General features: G+C 37.1%; 1 protein-coding gene across 1 annotated transcript; it reads right to left on the reverse strand.

The window, feature by feature from the left end:
- Positions 1 to 1,167: 1,167 nt before the first annotated feature.
- On the reverse strand, positions 1,168 to 12,133 carry LOC104100820 (V-type proton ATPase subunit a1-like). The gene is made up of 18 exons (XM_009608150.4): positions 11,783 to 12,133; positions 10,710 to 10,754; positions 9,554 to 9,676; positions 9,310 to 9,417; positions 8,909 to 9,019; positions 8,631 to 8,804; positions 8,204 to 8,341; positions 7,691 to 7,798; positions 7,454 to 7,561; positions 7,200 to 7,348; positions 6,496 to 6,649; positions 6,229 to 6,389; positions 5,044 to 5,250; positions 4,778 to 4,961; positions 4,071 to 4,154; positions 2,132 to 2,325; positions 1,974 to 2,033; positions 1,168 to 1,789 (listed from the first exon to the last, which is right to left on the reverse strand). The coding sequence occupies exons 1-18, from the start codon at positions 11,921 to 11,923 to the stop codon at positions 1,585 to 1,587; spliced, it is 2,454 nt and encodes an 817-aa protein (XP_009606445.1). The 5' UTR covers positions 11,924 to 12,133; the 3' UTR covers positions 1,168 to 1,584.
- Between the last annotated feature and the right edge of the window lie 9,787 nt (positions 12,134 to 21,920).

Genomic DNA, 21,920 nt, shown 5'->3' on the forward strand with positions numbered 1-21,920 from the left:
AAATAGGCCTGAAGTGCAAATTGTTCAGAAACAGAAATTTGTTCTTCGAATTATAGCAATTTTAATACCTAAATCAACTCCAAATGAGCTCAAATTTGAAACATAACCTCCAAATATCATCAAGAACAAATCTCAATCATCAATTTGTCAAAACAACAATAAATCTAATGAACCCATTTTGCAATTAAGAAAAAGAAGAAGAAGAAACCCTAAGCAATAGCAAAAAATAAAGCGTCATAACAGCTCACCATTGTAAAACATCATAAACTATGTTAAAATATGTTCACAACCATCATATAAAATCATTGTCACCCGAAGAAGAAGAAGAAGAAGGAGAAGAAGAAAACGTAGGAGGAGGAGGAGGAGGAGGAGGAGAAAGAAGCCTGAAGTTGTTTAAAAAGCGTGTACAAGTTAAAACTTTTTTTTAAAATGGGTATAGGTTAAATGGGGGCGACCAAATAGGGCGCCCTGTGCAATTTTTACTATTGATAGGAATGCACGGCATATAATATACTATATGGTAGTGTATGTTTTCTTCTTTTATTACTAGAAAACAGACTTCTAATACTCAGCCTATAGTTTGTTTCTTTTGTTTTACTATTAGCATGATTGCTATTTGAGACATGTAACCTTTATCTAGTACGAGGTCTGGCCTTTGTTTTACTTTAGGCGCAGCAAGTATTACAGGCCGGAAGAAACTGTATTTTGCATTATGTGTAAGGGGAAAAGTTAAGGAGAAACAGCGTACGTTCCTGGTAGATACACTTGTAAGTAAAACATATTCCTCGTTATTTTCTGGCGCTGTCAACTATAAACTCATGTCCACCTACTCCCTCTTTCAGTTCAAAACCACTGAACTTTTCATGGAATACCAAAAAGAAATTCTCAACTTAAATGTAAATAAATTGCTACGTATTAAACCTATGACTTCTTGATGGGTTTCATTAGTTTTTGAGAACCTTACTCCAGCTCAGTTATGATGCCAGGATGTTTGAGGCAATTAAGATAGGAGACCTCCAATTGTTAACTATAAAAGTTGACTGTTTGTTCCGGAGCACTTGCCAACGATTTCAATTAGGAAATTTAACGGAGATGAAACATCTGGAGTCAGGTCAGAAGCATTAGACCGTAAAAGAGGCTTTATTATTACAAAACTGGAAGGACAACTACCCACAAAAACGTATATGAGTTATACGTATAGTTTTAGATTCAGCAACAAAAAGATGTGCAACTCTGAAGATACAGTGGTATAAAACATTCCATCTTCACAAATCACTATGACTGAATCCCTGTTTGGGAGAATACGATAAAAATATACGAATGAGAATACTTTACAGATCTCTTCCTCAACAGCTAACTACGACCTCAGAGCCCTTTTCATACTGCTATACCAAAAGATTCTGTGCTGTAACTTTACAATTCTATCCTACATAATCCAGCTGATCCAAATAAAGAGTGTACAAAGTGCCAGTCAGTCAAAATTGGGTCCTTTCGAAATTTTTGTCAGGCTTCTTCTCCAGATGGAAAACTCTTCTTCTCCACAGAATTCCCCAAAAGAAAAAAGAGAGAAAGAAAAGCTATGTACTAATCGTCATCATCTGCTAACAAGGCAAAGGAGAATGGCTTGAACTTATAACCATCCCCATGATAAAACTTGTTCTGGAATTCCACCCAATGAAGACGCAATGCATGAAGGAATGCACTAAGAGTCTCCATCATAAGTAGTATAAAAGTTGTCGCAAAGGCAAAAACTGCCAGCCCCACTAGCCGTATGACGATGTTATCATACCTGAACTTAGAATGAATAAATTCAACACCGAGAATGCTAAGAGTAAATTATGAACGAAATCAACTTTTACAACAAATCATAATTATTTATCTATCTTTTCTGAGAAACCATAGCTACAAACTGGAGAAAGTTGAACAACCAGCAAGAAGAAAATGAAATAGCTAAAGGTCACATGAAAACTTACCCCCAGGCAAGGAGGAGAACTTTCTCATAGAACACAGTAGATAATTCAGAGTGAGCCAAACTGCACCAACACCAACAATGCATGTGTATATATGCATATAGCAACTTTTGAAGGAACATACATCTTGATAACAAAAAATAAGTAACTAATGGATGTACCTCAAAGCCCAAAGCCGAAGATACGATGCAGTGTTAGAAACAGCACCAAGTACAAATTCAATAGAGTGTATCATTTGGTGCACAAAAACCTCACTAAAGTTAAACTCCTCAGCATGCTGCCTGGCAGAGCCTGGTTCTTCGTCAATACCCATCTCGGAGGTTCCAAGTATCCCGTATGTACGACCTTGAAATCTCTGAGAATCGTCAAAGGTGCAAGAGAAATCAAGCCTTCAAACTACTAAGTCTATCTATTGATAGGCTGTACATGACATTGTCAGATTTAAATACCAAATAAATAAAGCATAAGGCTCTCTCCACTCACCCCCACCCCCAACCCCCCAAAAAAGAAAAAGGAAAAAAGAAAAAAGAAAAGAAGATATAAAACCAAATTGCTAATTCAAGTAACATCAGTAGACACCTTAACAGCTTCTATACAGGAATTTACCGTTTGGTGTAGAGAATGAACCTCTGCTTTTCATTTTAGGTAGGATGTCGACTGAATAAAAACTTTGACCAATTTTCATGTTTGAGAAAAAACATGGGAGAAAATAAAAGCAAAAAATGCAAAGTCTGATTGGAATAGGATTGCTAGACTGAGGAACAGGGGAGAGGGTCCTAAAAAGTACACTAGAAAAGGATTTTCTGAATAACGAGCAATTAGGTATCCCAACTTTTCTCGCAATAACGAACAACTGAAGAAAATAAAACATTTGGAAAAGGGATTGCAATTCCAGGCAGTCACCTAAAGGCACAAGCAGCTAAAATAGAGAAGTCATCCTACGTACACAGCTCATATTCCACACTAAAAGTTTCCACCAAGTAGTTTCATCTTCGGACACGAGAGGCTCAATGACACAAACCTCTATTTTTAAGAAGCCTAATATCTCTTCACATATTACTTACTGAAAGCAATAATACGTCCACAAGTATATCAAACTTATAGTTTTGGTTATTCCTTTTTCACCACTATTTTTTGATGAAAAATATACTCTCGAAAATTGACAGGCTAACTAATTTAACCCAGGAATAATGGAAAGATAGATTTAGAAGTCCATTCTAGCAACATATCAAGAGTGAAGATATGCTTAAAGAGGAGACGTCAATGATATCTTCAACAACAACAACATACCCAGTATTATCCCACATCGTGGGGTCTAGGGAGGGTAAGAGAGGCTGTTTTCAATAGACCCTCGGCTCAGGAAAACATAAGCACCGCATTAATTAAAAGATAGACAAGGAGGGACAACACCAAAAAGCCATATAAAAGCAGCATAAACAATGCGATAATGAGATGATCAAAATGAAAGAAAACGAAGGGTAGTCAAAGAAATGTACTACCGGCAGAATGCGAGAGTGCGTACTAATACTACCGGTATGAACAATCTAGACCACCTACCCCACTACTACCCTAATCCTCGACCTCCACACCTTACTATCAAGGGTCATGTCCTCGGTCAGCTGAAGTTGCGCCATGTCTTGCCTAATCACCTCTCCCCACTTCTTCTTCGGCCTACCTCTACCTCTCCGTAGGCCCTCCAATGTCAGCCTCTCACACCTCCTCACCAGGGCATCTGTGCTCCTCCTCCTCAGTCCTCACATGTCCAAACCACCTAAGCCTCGCTTCCCGTATCTTGTCCTCAATAGGGTCCACCTTGTCGCGAATAACGTCATTCCTAATCATATCTAATTTCAATAAATAATATATTTGATTAGATCCTCCTTGGTTGTTACTAGCTTAAGACCCCTCCTTCTTCAAAAAAAAAAAATGCATAAAATTAAAAATAAAAAAACAAAAAATGAATCTCCATTCTATGCCACTAAAATGTCCCTTAAGCAAAAACAAAAGCTATTTCCACTACTTTCATCTTCTCTGAATCAGAAAAGTCAACATAGTATTCAATCATCAGTAAGAAAGATGAGAATGAAACAGGCATAATACCTCCATATGAAGTCTTTTCAAAATAAAAGGTTTTGGGAAGAGCATCCATGGAACAGCAACAAGTGCCAAAAGCAGCAATATTACCTGCAACAGTAATTGTTAACAGAGGTACCAGGAAGTAGATGCATTCTACTATTCTTAGGGTTGTTTGGTATTGGATTATGTGAGGGACAAGGAGAAACACACTTCATAATTTAGGTTTTTATTAAGTATGGAATTGGATAATGAAAGAGATTATAATCCCTTCATCATGGGATAAATATGGAATCAAGGGGGACTTAACCCTTCACCCATTCCTCTCTACCCTCTCCCCATGCACATCCACCGACCTCTTTAATACTTTTGTTTTTCATATTTCCTTATTTTGTTACCTGTTCTTTTTATTTGTTTTATATCTAGCCTTCAATATATATATATATATAGAAACTCACTCCCATGCCTGACTATAACTCTTGGTTAGAATTATCTCGAACTAACCATTGTAAGATATTTAATAAAATTATGCCAAAGTCCTTTATCAAAAGAATTTAGACCCCTCGCCTCCAAAAATACCAAACGTGGGATGCAGGTATTAGAAACCCATTTATACTTCATTTTTTACAATATTCTCAATATAATTTAGCGGTAGTACAAACCTACCTTAGCCCATTTAGGAACCAAACAAACTCTAAGAGCACATGTTGCAGAAAGAGAAGGGTACCTCATACCTGAAGCACACTCTGGCCCCAGAACAACCTATTTTCACCAAGAGCCTCAAAAGGACTTAAGAACATATAAATCATAACATGATATAGATCTGCTTGAGAACCAGTGCACCATTTGACAAGAATGAGAAGCGAAAGGTATCCAAAGAGGCTGTTGAGAAAGATCACTTGTGGAATAAACTGATACCTGAAAAAAAAAATCAATAACAGAATAAATAACTATTTACAGGCAAACCATGAAACGGAGAGAAAAGGAAATGATTACACACTTAATATCAATTGAGCTGCTGAAGAAATGTGCATTGAAATAACTTAAAATAATTCCGAGGTTCATCTGGGCCACACCCAACAAAATAGACATCTTCATCTTAAGAGAATTCAAGAAAGGAAGTTCTGAACGGCTGCCTCTCCAGCTTGGGTCCACGCCAAATGGATATGGATCCTTGTATTTTACTAAACCAACTGTCCGTGCATCACTGTAAAGGTACATACAGTAATGTCAAGATAGTTGTAAAAAGATAACAAGTGATTAAAATAGGTACCTGGAGAGTGTGCATTAGAGGTTCATTCATGATCTACATGCACTCGGAGATAGGGAGGCAATAGTAAAAGCACAAATGCGAAAAAATTAAGAGAAACCCAGACCACCATAAACACTATTTCGGCAGTATCTTAAATTGTTCAAGAAATAGAGAGAAGATAATGATTACCTAGTAAGTAGTGTGGCTACACTATCTAATGTTTGAGAGCATAAGAATGGTTGCTAATTGGAAAAATATATATAAAATCTAAGAGAAACTTGGCCAACTTCACCAGAAATTATACAATTATAAAAGCAACCTGACAAAGTCTATACCACATTGTCAACAATTGCAGCACCAGTGCCCAGACGCGGATGCAATGTACCGGCACCGGGTTCAACTGAACCAGTACTTTTGGCGCTGAGCATAAATTTATGTGTAAAATTAAATTAATATTGCAATATATAGCAATATGAACCCATAACTTTAAAAATACAATGGTTTCAATGCTAAAAACTTTAAAACTTGAACCCATAAAACTTAAATCCTAGGTCCGCCTCTGCGAGTACCTGATATCAAATCATTGTAAAATACCCAAAAAGTAGTCAAGTGTTTTAAGATAACCTGTTACGTCGTATGATACTGCAACCTTAACAACCAAGTAAAACAGATACAAATCTGTGCAGAAAAGGAAAATAAACACCATCCCAACCCCAAATTTTCTAAGAAGATAATGAAGACACATCAACTTCTCATCCATGAGGAATAACAAGATTCAAAATGCAACAAAGCAGCCATATTTTCACTCTTATCATCAGCATTTCATTGTATTCCAAAACTACGAAAAAAATAGTAGAAAGATTTTCTTTTGTCATATCAGAAAGAGCAGTTTATTTCTATTAAAGAATCGTAGCACGGTAAGTATTTTTATACCTGCATGTAGCATCTCGGCATTTGTACGCTGATTCACCAAATATGTGAAAGGGAACTGAGAAGAATTCATTATATAGCAAGCCACAGTAAATTGAAAATATTGACATCAACACGAGTACATAGCGACCCCCAAAGAGCATCTCCATGAAGCTGCCTAGTTTCTGTCAGAAAAAAAGATACTTGATTCACAAAAGAAACATATAAATTGTATAATTATTTTTATTTCAACCCCCCAAAGAAGCAGTTTAAATCAATAGGAGTACTAACCTGAGAGCTAAGTTTGCTTTCCCTTGCGATAAGAACTAATGCTCCCAACAGCAAGCAGATTCCATGACCCCAGTCCCCAAACATCACAGCAAAAAGGAAAGGAAATGTAACAATGGTATAAACAGCTGGATTTGCCTCCTGGTATTTAGCAACACTGCCAGCGAAAACAACAGTATAAGTGCTTTCTGTTTGGCCCAGCATGTGCACAAGACGTGGATATTCATTTTCAGATATTATTTAGAGAAAATGAATTTGAAATTTATCTGAAGGGATGAAGCATTACTAATTTACAACATCCTCAAGAAAGACCCAAAATCATGGCATGCCTATGTTGAAAAGTAGACTCTCCTTTATTAAGGTTTCATTTTGCTTATAGAGGCTTCATGCATACGAAAAACATTTTTTTTTTAAAAGTAAAGGTCTTACTGCAAAAATGGATGAACCCTTAAAATGAAAAAGTAAATGCAAATAAAGTTACTATACTATCTAAAAGAAACTTCAACAATTACCGGCATCTCCCCTTTACATCTTCATATGAGACCAACTTAAATTATGTTGAAGTAATTTCAAATGAACGTTGCTGCTATCAATAGAATCAGAGAGAGTGATGGAAAGGAATTAAGGCGCCAAACTAGATCAAGGGATATAAATCATGTCTACATCATTTCTTCACATAACGAAATGCTACTGCGTGTTTAACTTACCCATATGCATCAACAATTTCTTGAAATGCATTTGTGAAACTGTTTGTCCTAAAGTATGTTGGAGGTGACTCCACAGCATCCATCACATGAAATATAATCCCCACTTGTGAACTGCTATCAAATGTTGCACGCTGCAAAGCCTCTTGTATCTAAAATTTTCACGAGTCAATACTTGGTAACAGTATCATAAAACAGTACAAGTTGAAGCTCCATATATTAAACTGCTTAAAAGAGAAGACAAAAGAGAAACGTACCTTGGTTTTAGCAAATATTGGACACCAGCCCTCACCCACAAGGCACTTCTTTGTAACATCGAAATTTAGCATATTTAACGTGTCATACACTGCCTTTTGTGTTTTAGCCTATAAAATGGAGTTGGAGCAATTAACTCATTTGTCAAGACTACAAGGTCCACTTAATCGAATCAGACAATAACAATCTGCAGTATAAAGCAATAACTCCAACTATTCTGTTCACTCTTAGTCTCTTACCATGTTTATCCATTTTGTAAGGTGATAACCTATGGAGGTCAAAGCCTTATCTCTATGGCGCAGTCCAGCATCCAGAGTGGTCTCTAATTCAGATAGCCGAGACAAAACCTGCAATTAAGAAGTTTATCTCGATAATGTATGATCACAAACAAAATACTACATGTACATCATAATATGCCTAAATAGATTTGGGGTTAGCACTTTGAAGCGGCAAATGTGGCACATTAAGCTAAGGTGATTGTGGAATAAATGTGAAGGCAGCCAGACATAGCACAAGTGCTGTTAAGGGGAAAACAAAACAGAACATTATTTTTCCATGTATATTATGAGCTTGAATGTCAATCAACACATAAAATGCAGGCTACTGAAACTTAGCTTGCTTACTATGCAGAAACAACATAAAAATTATCCATTTCCAGCTCGCAATTTTTTCAACAACTTATGCGATGATAATAAATGCCCGACAAAATTCAATCATAATGCCAATGAAACTCGTTTCCATTAGAGACATACTTCTTGAGTTATCTGCCTTCTCTTTGTCGTGTCTTCAGGAACAGGATAGCAATTTGCACCAAATGCCTCACATATTTTCAGTATTTTTGTTCTTGCCTGCTCACCTGAAAAGAATACTACAAAGACTACTTTCTCAACCTGCAGAAGCAAAATCTCTGTTAACCATAAGATAAACTTTATATTCAGGCGTTGCCTTACAGCAAGGCGCCAACAACGAAATAATAATAATAAGTAACCACATTGCATACACAGAGAAAATTAGAGCTTATTTCTTCATGAGTTAAGCTCTTCATGAGCACATGTTTTCTTAGTGAACTAGTTCCTTTTGTGTTGACCCACATTTAGAAGGGTGGCAGCGGGAATGTCCAATCAAAACATCATTGTGTGAGTTCAATTACATGAGAAGTTTTAAAAGAAAGAAGATGACCATTTCGTTTGAGGAAGGATCCAGTATTTCATCATCAGCAACTGCCTGATTGAAAAGCATATTACCCCTTGTAGCACGAAACAGCATTCTTTCAAATTGAACAACCTTGGACTTGCAGATAATGCCACTAATAAATCTAACTCCAGACTGATTTGACAGTTCTGAACGCATCTCCTGAAGATTGAAAAGAACTTTGCTGAAAAATGTTAAAGAACTTGATCATATAATTAATGATATATAGCTACTCTGCAAGAGAATACTGCTATTTGCTCAGTTACCTGCTCAAGTAATGATGCTGTATCCGCATGGTTATCATTGGAGTACACATTTTCATCCAATTCTGTTTCCTGATCAGTGGTATGACTACTTGAAACAAGGAAGCCACTAGCCTGGAATTGTACCGTGATATTACCAAAAAAATGAGTATCTCTGACAGGAACAATTATATTTGAACCCAGAAAAAAAATTAGGCCTACGGATAAAATTCTGCTAAAAAGATGATCTGAAATGCTTCCTAAATTTCAGTTGAAAAGTTCAAATTTGGAAGAGAATGTGATGATGAGCACCCAGGTAAGCATGTCCAGTGATAATAAAGCCAAAGCAATTACTCAGAAGTTCATTTCTTACCTGGAATGCCTGCAGATTAATAAAATGGCCAGAAATCAAGGTAGAAATGTACCTTTTGCAATACCATCTTAAACTCAAGCAGCTCATTATATGATTGCCGCAATTTTTCACTATTAGCATTCATTTCAATCAACTCATGTTCATGCTCTGCCAGTTGTATCTGAAACTCAGAAGAACCACATTGTCCATATGAGCTTTTCTTGAAGTGGAAAAGCTTTAGAATAAATGCAAATTGAACAAGAAAACAGAGGAGAGTTCATTTATCAGCAAGTAAAGCAAATCAACTAGAAAGAGACCTCCAATTCTTCTAATTCAATATCAGGTTGGGAAGCAGGAAGAGGAGGAGGCAATAGACCGGCTTTGTGTATCTGATCTTTGAAATATCTTAGTTTTCTTGACATCTCCGCGCATCGTTTTACCTACAAAATGATCATCCAAAAACAAGATTAAAACCAATAAAAAGAAGAAAATAATAGGCTTAAAATAGAAGGTCAAGTTGGAGTATATCTAAGAGATCAAGACAGTTAAACCGATATCATCTTATGTTACAAGCTTCAATTTTAGCCATCGGATATTGAAATTAGCAGCAGGAACATGGTGCAAATATGTTTTAAGACCTTAAGGACAAGTTAGTGTGTTAAAATTTTACTTCTTACTCCGTAGAGATACTAGTCCAACTTAATAGATAAGAACACATAGAAAGTCTTATGCTCTTCTCCATTTCACAGAAGTTTCAGCAGATCAGAAATTTAATACATTTAACATTTACTTCAGAGTATGATTGAAAATATCACTAAATGTGCACGTCTATTTTATTTATGAAAAAAGGGGGCATTTATTAAGAGATCGAGACCAATCTAATCGTGAAAGCACCGCAGGAACTCGTTAGTAACTATTTAGTCCTTAGAAGTCCAACAACAATCCTATACATAATCTTACAATTCTAATTGATAATAAACTTGGATAAAAGTACTTATCTTGTGTACTCGCTCCCTGCATTCTCTTAATAAAGGATTTCCATCAATAAAATACCTTACTTTACCTATCAAAAAAAGTACCTATCTTGAATACAGCAACAAGCTTTAGTTTTTCATTCTTCTTCTTTTATATGGTAAACCACCCCCCAAACTTAGGAGTTAACAATAGTGGTTTTCCCACTTAACGCCCTTGCTGAATTAAATTCCAAGCTCTTGGTCGGAAGTGGAATGCTTTTGCACCAGAGCAACCTTCACTTGTCTAGAGCAACTAGCTTTCATTTACTATCAGAGGGCACATTTTCAGCAAAAGTTAGCAATAATAGTGGTTTGTCAATAATAGAAGCACATTACCAAAACTTGGCAACAATATAAGCTAAAGTGACAATTCCAATAAGTAACAACATTTTTTTTACCTAAGTAACAATATAAGAATTTTGAAGATGGATTTTCTGTATTCACAAATATTCATGGATACCTGGTTTACAAATGTTCTCTGGAAAGGGCTCTTTTCGGCATTTAGCTGCACAAAATAAGTTAGTCAGTACATTTGCTTGATAATGAAAAATAAAGCAGGTTAAGTGTAGATAAAGTCAGGATAGCGAGATCATAAAAGATAATACTATTAAAATATATGTTTCATAAAAGGATGTTAATACTTAAAGTTAGACACATCACCTACAAGATGGCAAAATAGTTACAAGTATAATTCAAAATCATGAAAGAGACAACAATATTATAATCATGAAAAAACTGATAGCATCTCGTCTTCAAGAACGTGGCAAGATTTGCCCACCCTTACGGCCTCACCCCGACCCAAAAAGAAAGAACCAGCACAGGAAATTAGATGTCTTTGAAACCTCACCTCAATTTGCACAAATACTACAATGAATTATTATAACAACAATATTTTTTTATGACGGTGGTGTCCAGGCGAGCTTTTGAAACCTCGACTATTCCTCTGGCTACCTCCCACCAGTACTGGTATCGGGTAACTCTACCTACTAAGACTTGGGCATATATATGTGAAAAATCACTTAGTGTCTTTTTGCCTCTACTGGAATTTGAAGCCGAAACCTCATAGTTCTCACCCACTTAATTGACCACTAGGCCATACCCTTGTTCATTATTGGAACAACAATAATAGGCGAATAGAATTAAGGTCCGCTCAATTTAGATACTCTTTGGCACTTCAAGAATAAGCTCTTATTATGCCCTTCCTTGAAAAGGGATTTCTCAACAATAAACCAACTAGACTAAGGAAAGGATTCTGACTCGATTTGATTGCTTCTGGAATCATCAAGTAAAATCAAACTTCGAAGTCCTTCAAACATAGACTAGTAAAACTAGAGAATTGTAACTTACTTTAAAAACAACAATTTCCTGTTACATTGAGTCTACCATAACCAAAATCACTCTTGAAGCATTAGTTTCGAGTCAAAATCATGCCAATCAATCAATTTCAATAATCAAACAACGAAAAAAAATCATATTCACAAAGAGAGAGAGAGAGAGAGAGAGAGAGAGAGAGAGAGAGAGAGAGAGGAGTACATCACGGAATTGGAGAAGTCCAAGTTGGCCAAGGTAAGTGACAGCACGATGAGCGGACTCAAAGGGAATAATAAGCTGAACGAAAGTCATCTTCTCCGAGCGCATCAGATCCATTGGCGGCATGTTGTCTATGTACTCCATTGTAGACAGAGAGAGATCTATATTCAGATCTGCTCTCTGAGAAAAGGAACACACGCGCTCTCGGCTCTCTCACACTTCTCGCACCTCGCACTCGTGTATTTACTTCATTTCCAGTTTCGTTAACAGTCGGCAAAGGTAACTGCCATGGGAATGAATTCGGTCGGTATCTCGCATCTTTCGCAGTTTTTTTCTTTTACTTACTTTTCATAGGGATAAAGATTAAAGGTAGATATAGATAATATATAATTCAAGTACACGCTGACTTATGAACCTGGGTCTATGGCTAAGGTAACGGAAAAGGCCAAAAAGAGAAAGTCTATGGTTAAGGTATGATATTTAGGCATCATTTCGTTGCCGGTCAGAGTAACGTAACTATTAGTTATATATATATATTAGTTATATAAATATTAATTATATATATATATTAGTTATACATATATTAGTTATGTATGTATTAGTTATGTAGGAATAAGTAGTGCATAGATTAGTTATGCAGAGATAAGTTAGGCAAGGTTGAGTTATGTTGGGATTAGTTATGCATGAATTAGTTATGCGGGGATTAGTTATGCGGTAGTTATATAAGGATTAGTAATATAAATGTAATGTGAGTGTTATTTATTATTAGCTTACTTTATTTAATTAAAATTATTAGTATAGTTTAAATATATATTTTTAAACAAAAAAATACAAGTTTGAATAAAGGGTATTCTTGTCATTTTGTGCTTTAATACAAGTATTACTACTACATGTATAAGTTATTCCATCTTCTACCCTACATAAATAATACACAGATTCCCATATAACTTATACATGTATTAGTTATGCGGAAAAGAAAAACATGAACCAAACATTGTATTAGCAATGCTACATTTTATGTGGAAAAGAGGAAAAAACAATCAAACATTGTATAACTTATGCTAGCTTCTATGTGGAGATTATTTTTCCCCTTCTTTTAACCAAACAATGTATAAAATTATCCTAATTTTAATACATGGATAACTCCTCTCTAACCGGCTACCAAACAACCCCTAAGTAATTTTGAAAAAGGAAAAAGCAGTGGGAAAAAAGGAACAATTTAGGAAAAAATTAATTATATATTATGTGCATATGAATTCTAGTAGAGTTGATCCATATTCCCCTCGATAAATAACTCAACCTTCAACCAAGCGGACCATTCAACTTTCTTAGAGCATGAGTGCCAATAATTAATATTATACCAATTTTAAAAAATATGTATATAAAATACCTAATTTTGTGAATAGACCATTGATTCACGTGTCCCACTGCATGATCTAGTACTTATTTTGGTATGATTTAATGACTTATTTTCTATTTTAATTAAAGGGTGTATTTGTTGTGATGATTTTTCCTCTAAAATTTGTTGTTTGGTTTCTGTGAATTGTCAAAATTATTTTTTCGGATTCTGATATATGAAAATTTAAATTTGTTGTACTACATCGTTATATTTGCCCTACCCATTAAACCTTATACCAAGTCTATTGGTAAACTAAATCAGTCTGTTAGTAAACAAAATAAGTTAATACACAATTTCATTCAACACCCTTTCTAGCGAGAGAGACGCTCTGGCGACACAAGAGGCGATCACTGGGAGATTTTTATTTTGAAAGCTGACATGGCCGTTCCGGCCGACGGCCAGCCATCCCTACTGGCTGGTCAGCCTCCTCCCTACCTTGTCCCAATCCCTACTGCAACAAACACCACTGCCCAGCCCCTACACTACTCGAAAATACTAAAACCTAGCACCATTAATGCTGCCATGCATGAACGTGCGTCCAATGTTGAGCCTATTCCTATGAGGCGAGTTTCGTTTTTGAATGGGCAACCGTTAGTTAAGTTTACTGAGGCAGAAGTGGATCGAATGAACGTTATAGAAGGATTACAATATGCTGTGGTTGGAAAATTTGCGTATGGATGGCCATATTTGCAAGAAATACGTCGCATTGTACCTTCTCAATGTGGAATCAAGGGAGAATGTAGTATTGGTTTTCTTAGAGATAAGCATGTTCTCATTCGACTGACTTTATGGGAAGACTTCATTGATTTTACATCGAAAGGTGCCTATTATGTCAAGGATAAAGCTGGCTATGAATATCAGTTATGACCTCTCATCTATGATGCCAAGTTTAACGCTGGGGAAGAGATACCTATGGCGATGGCATGGATTTCTTTTTCAGGTTTATTACCTACATTTTTTGTTAATGAGTGTTTATTTTCTCTTGCTTCAGCTATTGGGAAACCTCTTCATCTTGATATGGCTACGATTAATAAGACTCGACCAAGTTGTGCAAGGGTTAAAGTACTTGTTGATTTGTTAGCTGATCTTCCTAAGAAAATTAGAATGGATATTGAGAATGAGGATACTGGGGAGATAAGGACTGAGTGGGTTAAAATCCAATATAACATGCTACCTAAGTACTGCAAGCAGTGTAGATTACAAAGACATGAGGAGATTGAATGTTGGTGTTTGCATCCAGAATTGATGGTTCATGATAAAGGAAAGCAGGTTGAAGATGCTACTGTTAATAACAAGGAGCAGAATAAGGAGCCTTTGATGATCCTTACAAGTGGAAAGGTAGTTGGGAATGTAGGTGCACAATGGAAGGAAGTTAGGGACAATCTTGTGCAGAACAAAGGCAAACAATCTGATGATAATGTTGCAACTGGATAGGAGATTGTTGCAATTGATAAAGCTGCAGCTCAACAGGTTCAGACAACTAATAAATTTGTTGTTTTGGAGGAGGAAGATGGTGAGGTTAATGAATCCAATCAGTTGGCATTAGTGGAGGAAACTGCTGTTCAGAAAAATCTTGTACCTAATCCTAAGGAAGCTGGGAAATTGAATCCAGCGGCTGCAGCTTTTAATCCTAATTCTACTAGGATTGCATCTTCGAAAAGAGGTAACAATACTAATACTTCTGTGACTGGGGATGGAGATAGAGTAGCAACTGATCAAGGTGTACCTAAAGAGTCAACTGCCCGATGGGTAAGTGGAACTTTTGTTGGTAATGTTGCAACCAACCAGTCCTGCCAGGAGATCCTTTCGCAATCAGTGGATATTACTGCAGCAGATGGGGTGTCCAAGGGTGATGAAAGGTTACAACTAAGTGGAGGTAAGTTGTGGAGTAAACAAGTTGAAGAAGATTCAGAAGAGGGGGAATTTCCAGATGGTGCCAGTGGTGAGGAAGATTCAACTGATGAAGAGAATGATCCTGAAAAACAAAGTGTGAATGATAAGGCCAAAGATCAAAAGACAATGGGAAATATCAGGATCAGTGAGGAAGAAAATACTCAAGGTGAAAGGAATCTCATAACTTCAAAAGATGGTGGAAGCAAGCAAATTATGAGTCCTAATCCTAGCAATGTGTTACCCCCAGTTAAGCCAAATATAGCTGTTGTAAAACCTACTAGTGGTACTGGTGGTACTGATGCTACTGTCGAAGCTGTTGGAGTCCAGGCAATAACTGAAAGTAAAGAGGATGGGATTGTGAAGACCAATGTTGGTGTCACACATCTTATATAATCCAGTCCCACTGGGGAAACAAAATTAATCAAACACACAAAACATAGTGCAACCAAAGGCCAACCAGTTCAACTGAGAGGGAATACAGATTTGGTTCCTAAGTATATTCAAAATCAGCTGGCAGCTCAAAAGGAAAATATTGGGGATGAGGAGAAAACTTATGGCAGAGGAAGAGATTTTGATGAAGAATCTACAACACAAAATTTCAGGATTGTGGCAAGGCAAGGTGATATTTTACCTAGGCACATGGATAGAGGGAAATCAGCTGGAAGGGAAAAGAAAAAGCAAGCAAAAGAGTCTCAAAGTTTAGTTCCTAGGGTTCAAACAAGAAGGACCCTATCTAAATCTCACAATTAATTATGAATGCGATCATTTGGAATATGAGGTTTGTTAATACAAAGAAAGCCTTTGAGAGGCTTGTCAACATGCAGAGACAATATCACTTTCATTTCATAGGGATCATGGAACCAATGCAGAAGTCAAGAAAATTAGAAAGATATAGAAGGATGATTGGATTGGTACAAGCTTTTGCCAATGTTTCAAATAAGATATGGGTATTTGTAGATGATGATCATGAAGTAGATGTACTGATTAATATGGAGCAACATATGACTTTGAAGATGATAAATATGGATACTCAAATCTCATTCGTTGTCACTTTTTTTATGCTAAATATGATGCCATCTAACGTATTGAATTATGGGACAACATGTATAATCTGGCCAAAGATATGTCACTGCCTTGGCTTGTTAGGGGTGACTTTAATATTATTTAGGATGAAGAGGAAAAGTTTGGTGGACTTCCTGTATCTCTGAATGAGGTTAATGATTTTAGACATTGCATCAACACATGTAATCTGACTAATCTAGGTTTTAAAGGAAGTATATTCACTTGGTGGAATGGGAGAGTTGAAGAGGATTGCATCTTTAAAAGACTGGATCGATTCCTGGCTAATATGGAGTTTCAGCAGATGCTACCTGGTATAGAGATCACAGACTTATCAAAAATAGGGTCAGATTACAGCCCTATGATGTTGTCATGTAACACTGCTACAGAACCAGTCAAGAAGGCTTTTAGATTTCTCAACTTTTGGACAAAGTATCCTACGTTCATTGATGTAGTTAAGGAGAACTGGCAAGCTGATTTTGCTGGGGATCCTTTTATTATTTTCAATCACAAGTTAAAGAGACTGAAGAAGGCTTTATCAACTTGGAGTAGAGCAACTTATGGGGATATCTTTCAGAAGATTTCAAGTCTAGAGGAAGTGGTGTTAGTGCATGAAGCTCAATTTGAGAGGCACCCTACATACCAGAATACTAAATTTTTTCATGCTCTAGTTAATGGAAGAAGAAAGAGATTACAACTTAAAAGAATTCAAAATATATATGGTAATTGGCTTGAAGACAAGGAAGCCATAGTTGAGGAGGCAGTCAACTTCTTTAAGGCACAGTTTTATGAAGACAGAGTGCCAGATTCATTTGGCATCATTGATCATGTTCCTATGATGGTTGGTACTGAACAAAATGAAGAGCTGGTGAGGTAGCCTATGAAGGAGGAGGTTAAACAAGCTGTATTTGGTTTGAATGGTGAGAGTGCAGGGGTCCAGATGATTTCACAGGTACATTTTTTCACTCATGTTGGGATATAATTGGAAATAATATTTTTGACATGGTAAAGGCCTTCATTAATGGGCGAGATTTGCCAAAGTGTGTGACTCATACTAATTTAGTTCTACTGCTCAAGAAGAAAGAGGTGAACACATTCTCTGATATGAGGCCTATAAGCCTTAGTAATTTCATCAACAAGATCTTTTCTAGGGTCATGCATGAGAGATTGGTGGGATTACTACCTAGCCTTATTTCAGATGAACAAGCAAGCTTCGTGAAAGGAAAGAGTATAGCTGAAAATGTTCTCATAACTCAGGAGATCCTCACTGATATGAGGCTAAGAACTAAGGTCGTACCTAACGTAGTAATCAAACTAGATATGACCAAAGCTTACGATAGGCTGTCATGGTTATTTCTGACTAAGGTTTTGAGGAAGATGGGATTTTGCGAAAGATTTATTGGTCTGGTATTTGTCCTTGTTTCAAATAACTGGTATTATGTGCTTATTAATGGACAACCATATGGATTTTTCAAATCAACTAGGGGTGTAAAATAAGGTGATCCATTGTCACCTATACTATTTATACTTGCTGCTGAGTCTTTGTCGAGGGGCTTAAATGATCTGCATATGAACCTTTATTTCTGTGGTTTTGGATTGCCTAAGTGGATTCCTAAAATCAATCATCTTGCTTATACAGATGACACTATAATTTTCTCATCATCTGATGCTACATCCTTACAGTTGGTGATAGAGGTGCTTAGTGCTTATGAAGCTGCATCAAGGCAGTTGATTAATAAGGCGAAATCTACTATGTATATGCACCACTCTGCAACCATGGAGGTGGCTACACAAGTTCAGAGGATTACTAGAATTGGTAGACAAGAGTTTCCTTTCACATATCTTGGTTGTCCTATCTTCTATGCTAGACGAAGGAAAGATTATTATCAAGGCCTATTGAACAAGGTTATGGATAAACTACAGTCGTGGAAAGGCAAGATGCTATCAATATAGGGAAGGGCTGTATTGATTTCCCATGTTCTTCAAAGCATGACCATACATCTCCTCTCAGTAGTTAACCCTCCAAAATCAGGCTTCATAAGATGTTTACACAATTTTTTTGGAGCAACTCTATAGGTGGTACAAGCAGGCGTTGGTCATCTTGGGACACTTTGTGTATGCCATATAAAGAAGGAGGGATTGGATTTAGATCCTTGCATGATGTGTCGAAGGCATTATTCTGTAAGTTGTGGTGAAACTTTCGAACAAAGCCTACACTTTGGAGCTCCTTCATGAGCCAGAAGTACTGCAAAAAACTCAACCCAATGATAGTCCCTTGGAGAAGAAATGACTCTTATGTATAGAGGAAAATGTTAGAATGTAGGGACATGATTGAACATCAGATTCTCTGGCATACAAGAATGGGATCTACTCTATTTTGGTTTGAAAATTGGTCGGGGTTGGGTGCTCTATACTTCATCACACCACCAGATTTTGTATGTGATGAATCTATTCACAATATGTCACGACCCGAAATTTTCCACCGATGAGACCGTGATTGCGCCTAACATTTCACTTGCTAGGCAAGCCAACGTTAGAGAATCATTAAACCAATTCCTTATTCCCATTCAGTAATTAATAATAATTAACCAAGATAAAATATAATAAGTGCGGAATATCATAAAACTGTATTAATTACTATCACCCGGATCTGGAGTCACAATTCACGAGCATTCTAGAATTTACTACAAGTAATAGTCTGAAAGAACTACAACTGCCTGAATAAAAGAAAACAGTAGGAATAAAAGATAGACGGGGACTTCAAGGTCTGTGAACACCGACAGATCTACCTTGAGTCTCCGGACAGCGGACCAATATCAAATCTCGATCAACCTGAGCCGGTATCAAAATCTGCACAGAAAGTGCAGAGTGCAGCATCAGTACAACCGACCCCATGTACTGGTAAGTGTCGAGCCTAACCTCGATGAAGTAGTGACAAGGCTAGGATAAGACACCCACATATAACCTGAACAGTATAATCATTCTAGTGGCAACAACAGTAAGTAAAGCAATAACGCAAAAATAATGGGAAGGGGACATACAGGGGGGGGGGGGAATACAACATAAAGAGTGAGAATAATGAAAAGACAGAATTAAACAGAAAATCCTTAAACAAATTGAGCAATTAAAACAGCAAAGGAAAACTGCACGGCATCACCCTTCGTGCTTTTACTCTCAACCTCACCAAATAAATAAATAGAATGATACGGCATCACCCTTCGTGATTTTACTCTCAACCTCACCCAAATAAATAAATAGAACGGCACGGCATCACCCTTCGTGCTTTTACTCTCAACCTCACCAAATAAATAAATAGAATGGCACGACATTACCCTTCGTACATTAAACCTCTCATAATATATACGGCATCACCCTTCGTGCTTTACACTCTTCCTCACAATATAAATAATGCATGCACGACATCACCCTTCGTGCTTTACACTCCTCCTCACAAATCACAGGATCAATAACAACGGATACATATGAGTACCACAAAGAAACCAGTATTTTACCCATAATCAATAGCACAATGTAATCTCAACCTTGAATCAATATTCGAAAGTTACCAATCTCAGTGAAACCAGATATAAGTCACCTAACATTTCAAATAACCCGCTAAGCATGGATAAAAGAATTTAAGGCTACAAAATAGACAAGAATAGAATTTCACTCGCATGCTATGACTCAACAACGACGCATAGATGCTCGTCACCTCACCTATACATCGTATTTAATAACCAAACACGTAGCAAATGAACACATAATACCTATTTCCTCAAGCCAAAGTTAGACACGACACTTACTTCGCTCCGAAGGACACTTAATTCTCAATCACAACTTTTCCTTTGGAATTCACCTCCAAACCACTCGTATCTATTCAAAAATGACTCAATAATATCAAATATTGCTAAAGGAATTAATTATATTTCATAAATTAAATCTCCCAAATTTTTCTCCAAAAAGTTAAAAAATCAACATCGGGCCCGCTTGGTCAAAACCCGAAGTTCGGACCAAAATCCTTTTACCTATTCACCCCCGAGCCTGAATATGTAATTAGTTTTGGAATCCGACCTCAAATTGGGGTCTAAATCCTCAAATTTTGAAATTCCTAAGTTCTACCCAAAAATCCTAACTTCACCATAAAAATTCTAGATTCTAGGTTGAAATCTTGTTATAAGATGTAAAAGTTTGAAAGAAAAGAGTTAGGAATCACTTACCTATGATTTGGGAAAGATTTGGTCTTTGGAAAATCGCCTCTTAAGGTTTAGGGTTTTAAAAATATGAAGAATGAATGAAAAATTCCGTCTAAATCCCTTTTACTCAGCTGCAGGTGTCGCAATTGCGACCTGAGCTTCGCAAATGCGAAGGAACAATCGCAATTGCGATGCCTTTCACAATCCCGCTGCCTTCGCAAATGCGAGGAAAATGTCGCATTTGCGCCCACTGAATCTTGCAAATGCTTGTAGATGTTCGCATTTGCGAACCTGCCCTTTCCAGACTCCCTTCGCAATTGCGAAGGTAACCTCGCAAATGCGAGAATTCCTGGCCCAGGCTTCTGATCGCAATTGCGATGAAAGCCTCACAATTGCGGACCCTGTTATGTTCGCATTTTCGATGCTTGATCTCGCAATTGCGAGATCAGAGGCCTGCCACAGGTTCAGTTATACCAGCAAATTTTTCTAAGTTTAAAACATCCCGTGGCCTATCCGAAACTCACCCAAGCCCTCGGGGCTCCAAACCAAACATGCACGCAAGTCTAAAAATATCATTCGAACTTGCTCGCGCAATCAAATCGCCAAAATAACACCTAGAACTCCGAATTTAGCACCAAAACAAATAAAATTCTCAAGAACACTTTAAAATTCATATCTTCTCAACTGGACGTCCGAATCACGTTAAATCAACTCCGTTTCTCACCAAATTTCACAGACAAGTCTTAAATATCATAATGAACCTGTACCGGGCTCCGTAACCAGAATACAGACCCGACACTAATAATGCCAAACATCAATCAATTCTTAAAAATAATTAATTTTTACACTTTTAATTTTCATCAAAAATTTATAACTCAAGCTAGGGACCTCCGAATTTGATTCCGGGCATACGCCCAGGTCCCATAATTTGATATGGACCTACCGGGACCGTTAAAGCACAGATCCAGGCCTGTTTACCAAAAATATTGACCGAAGTCAACTAAAATCAATTTTTAAGGCAAAAATTCTTATTTTCATTAGTTTTCAACATAAAAGCTTTCCGGAAACCTGCCCGGACTGCGCACGCAAATCGAGGAGGGTAAAAAATGATATTTTAAGGCTTAAGAGTGCGCAGATTCGAGTTCTAAAATATAAGATGACCCTTTTGGGTCATCACATTCTCCACCTCTAAAATAACCGTTCGTCCTCGAATGGACATAGAAAAGTACCTGGGCTGGTGAAAAGATAGAGATATCTACTCCGCATATCGGACTCGGACTCCCAAGTAGCTACCTCAATAGGCTGGCCGCTCCACTACACTCGAACTAAAGGGTAACTCTTTGATCTCAACTAGCGAACTTGCCGGGCTAGAATTGCCACCGGTTCCTCCTCGTAAGTCAAATCCTTGTCCAATTGGACAGAGCTGAAATCTAACACATGGGAGGGGTCGCCGTGATACTTTCGAAGCATGGACACATGGAATACTGGATGAACAACTGCTAAACTAGGTGGTAACGCAAGCCTGTAAGCCAACTCTCCCACTCTCTCCAGAATCTCAAAAGGTCCGATATACCTAGGGCTCAACTTGCTCTTCTTT

The sequence above is a fragment of the Nicotiana tomentosiformis genome, chromosome 6 (assembly GCF_000390325.3).
Source record: "Nicotiana tomentosiformis chromosome 6, ASM39032v3, whole genome shotgun sequence".
Taxonomy (NCBI): Eukaryota; Viridiplantae; Streptophyta; class Magnoliopsida; order Solanales; family Solanaceae; genus Nicotiana; species Nicotiana tomentosiformis.

Bases quoted from the DNA above. Each gene is read 5' to 3' on its own strand.
- LOC104100820 (XM_009608150.4), bottom strand. From the start codon at position 11,923: ATGGAGTACATAGACAACATGCCGCCAATGGATCTGATGCGCTCGGAG. The intron at 8,805-8,908 runs GTAACTGAGCAA...TTCAATCTTCAG, and splicing joins CAGCATCATTACTTGAGCAG to GAGATGCGTTCAGAACTGTC. The intron at 1,790-1,973 runs GTAAGTTTTCAT...TTCTAAGTTCAG, and splicing joins GTTCTCCTCCTTGCCTGGGG to GTATGATAACATCGTCATAC.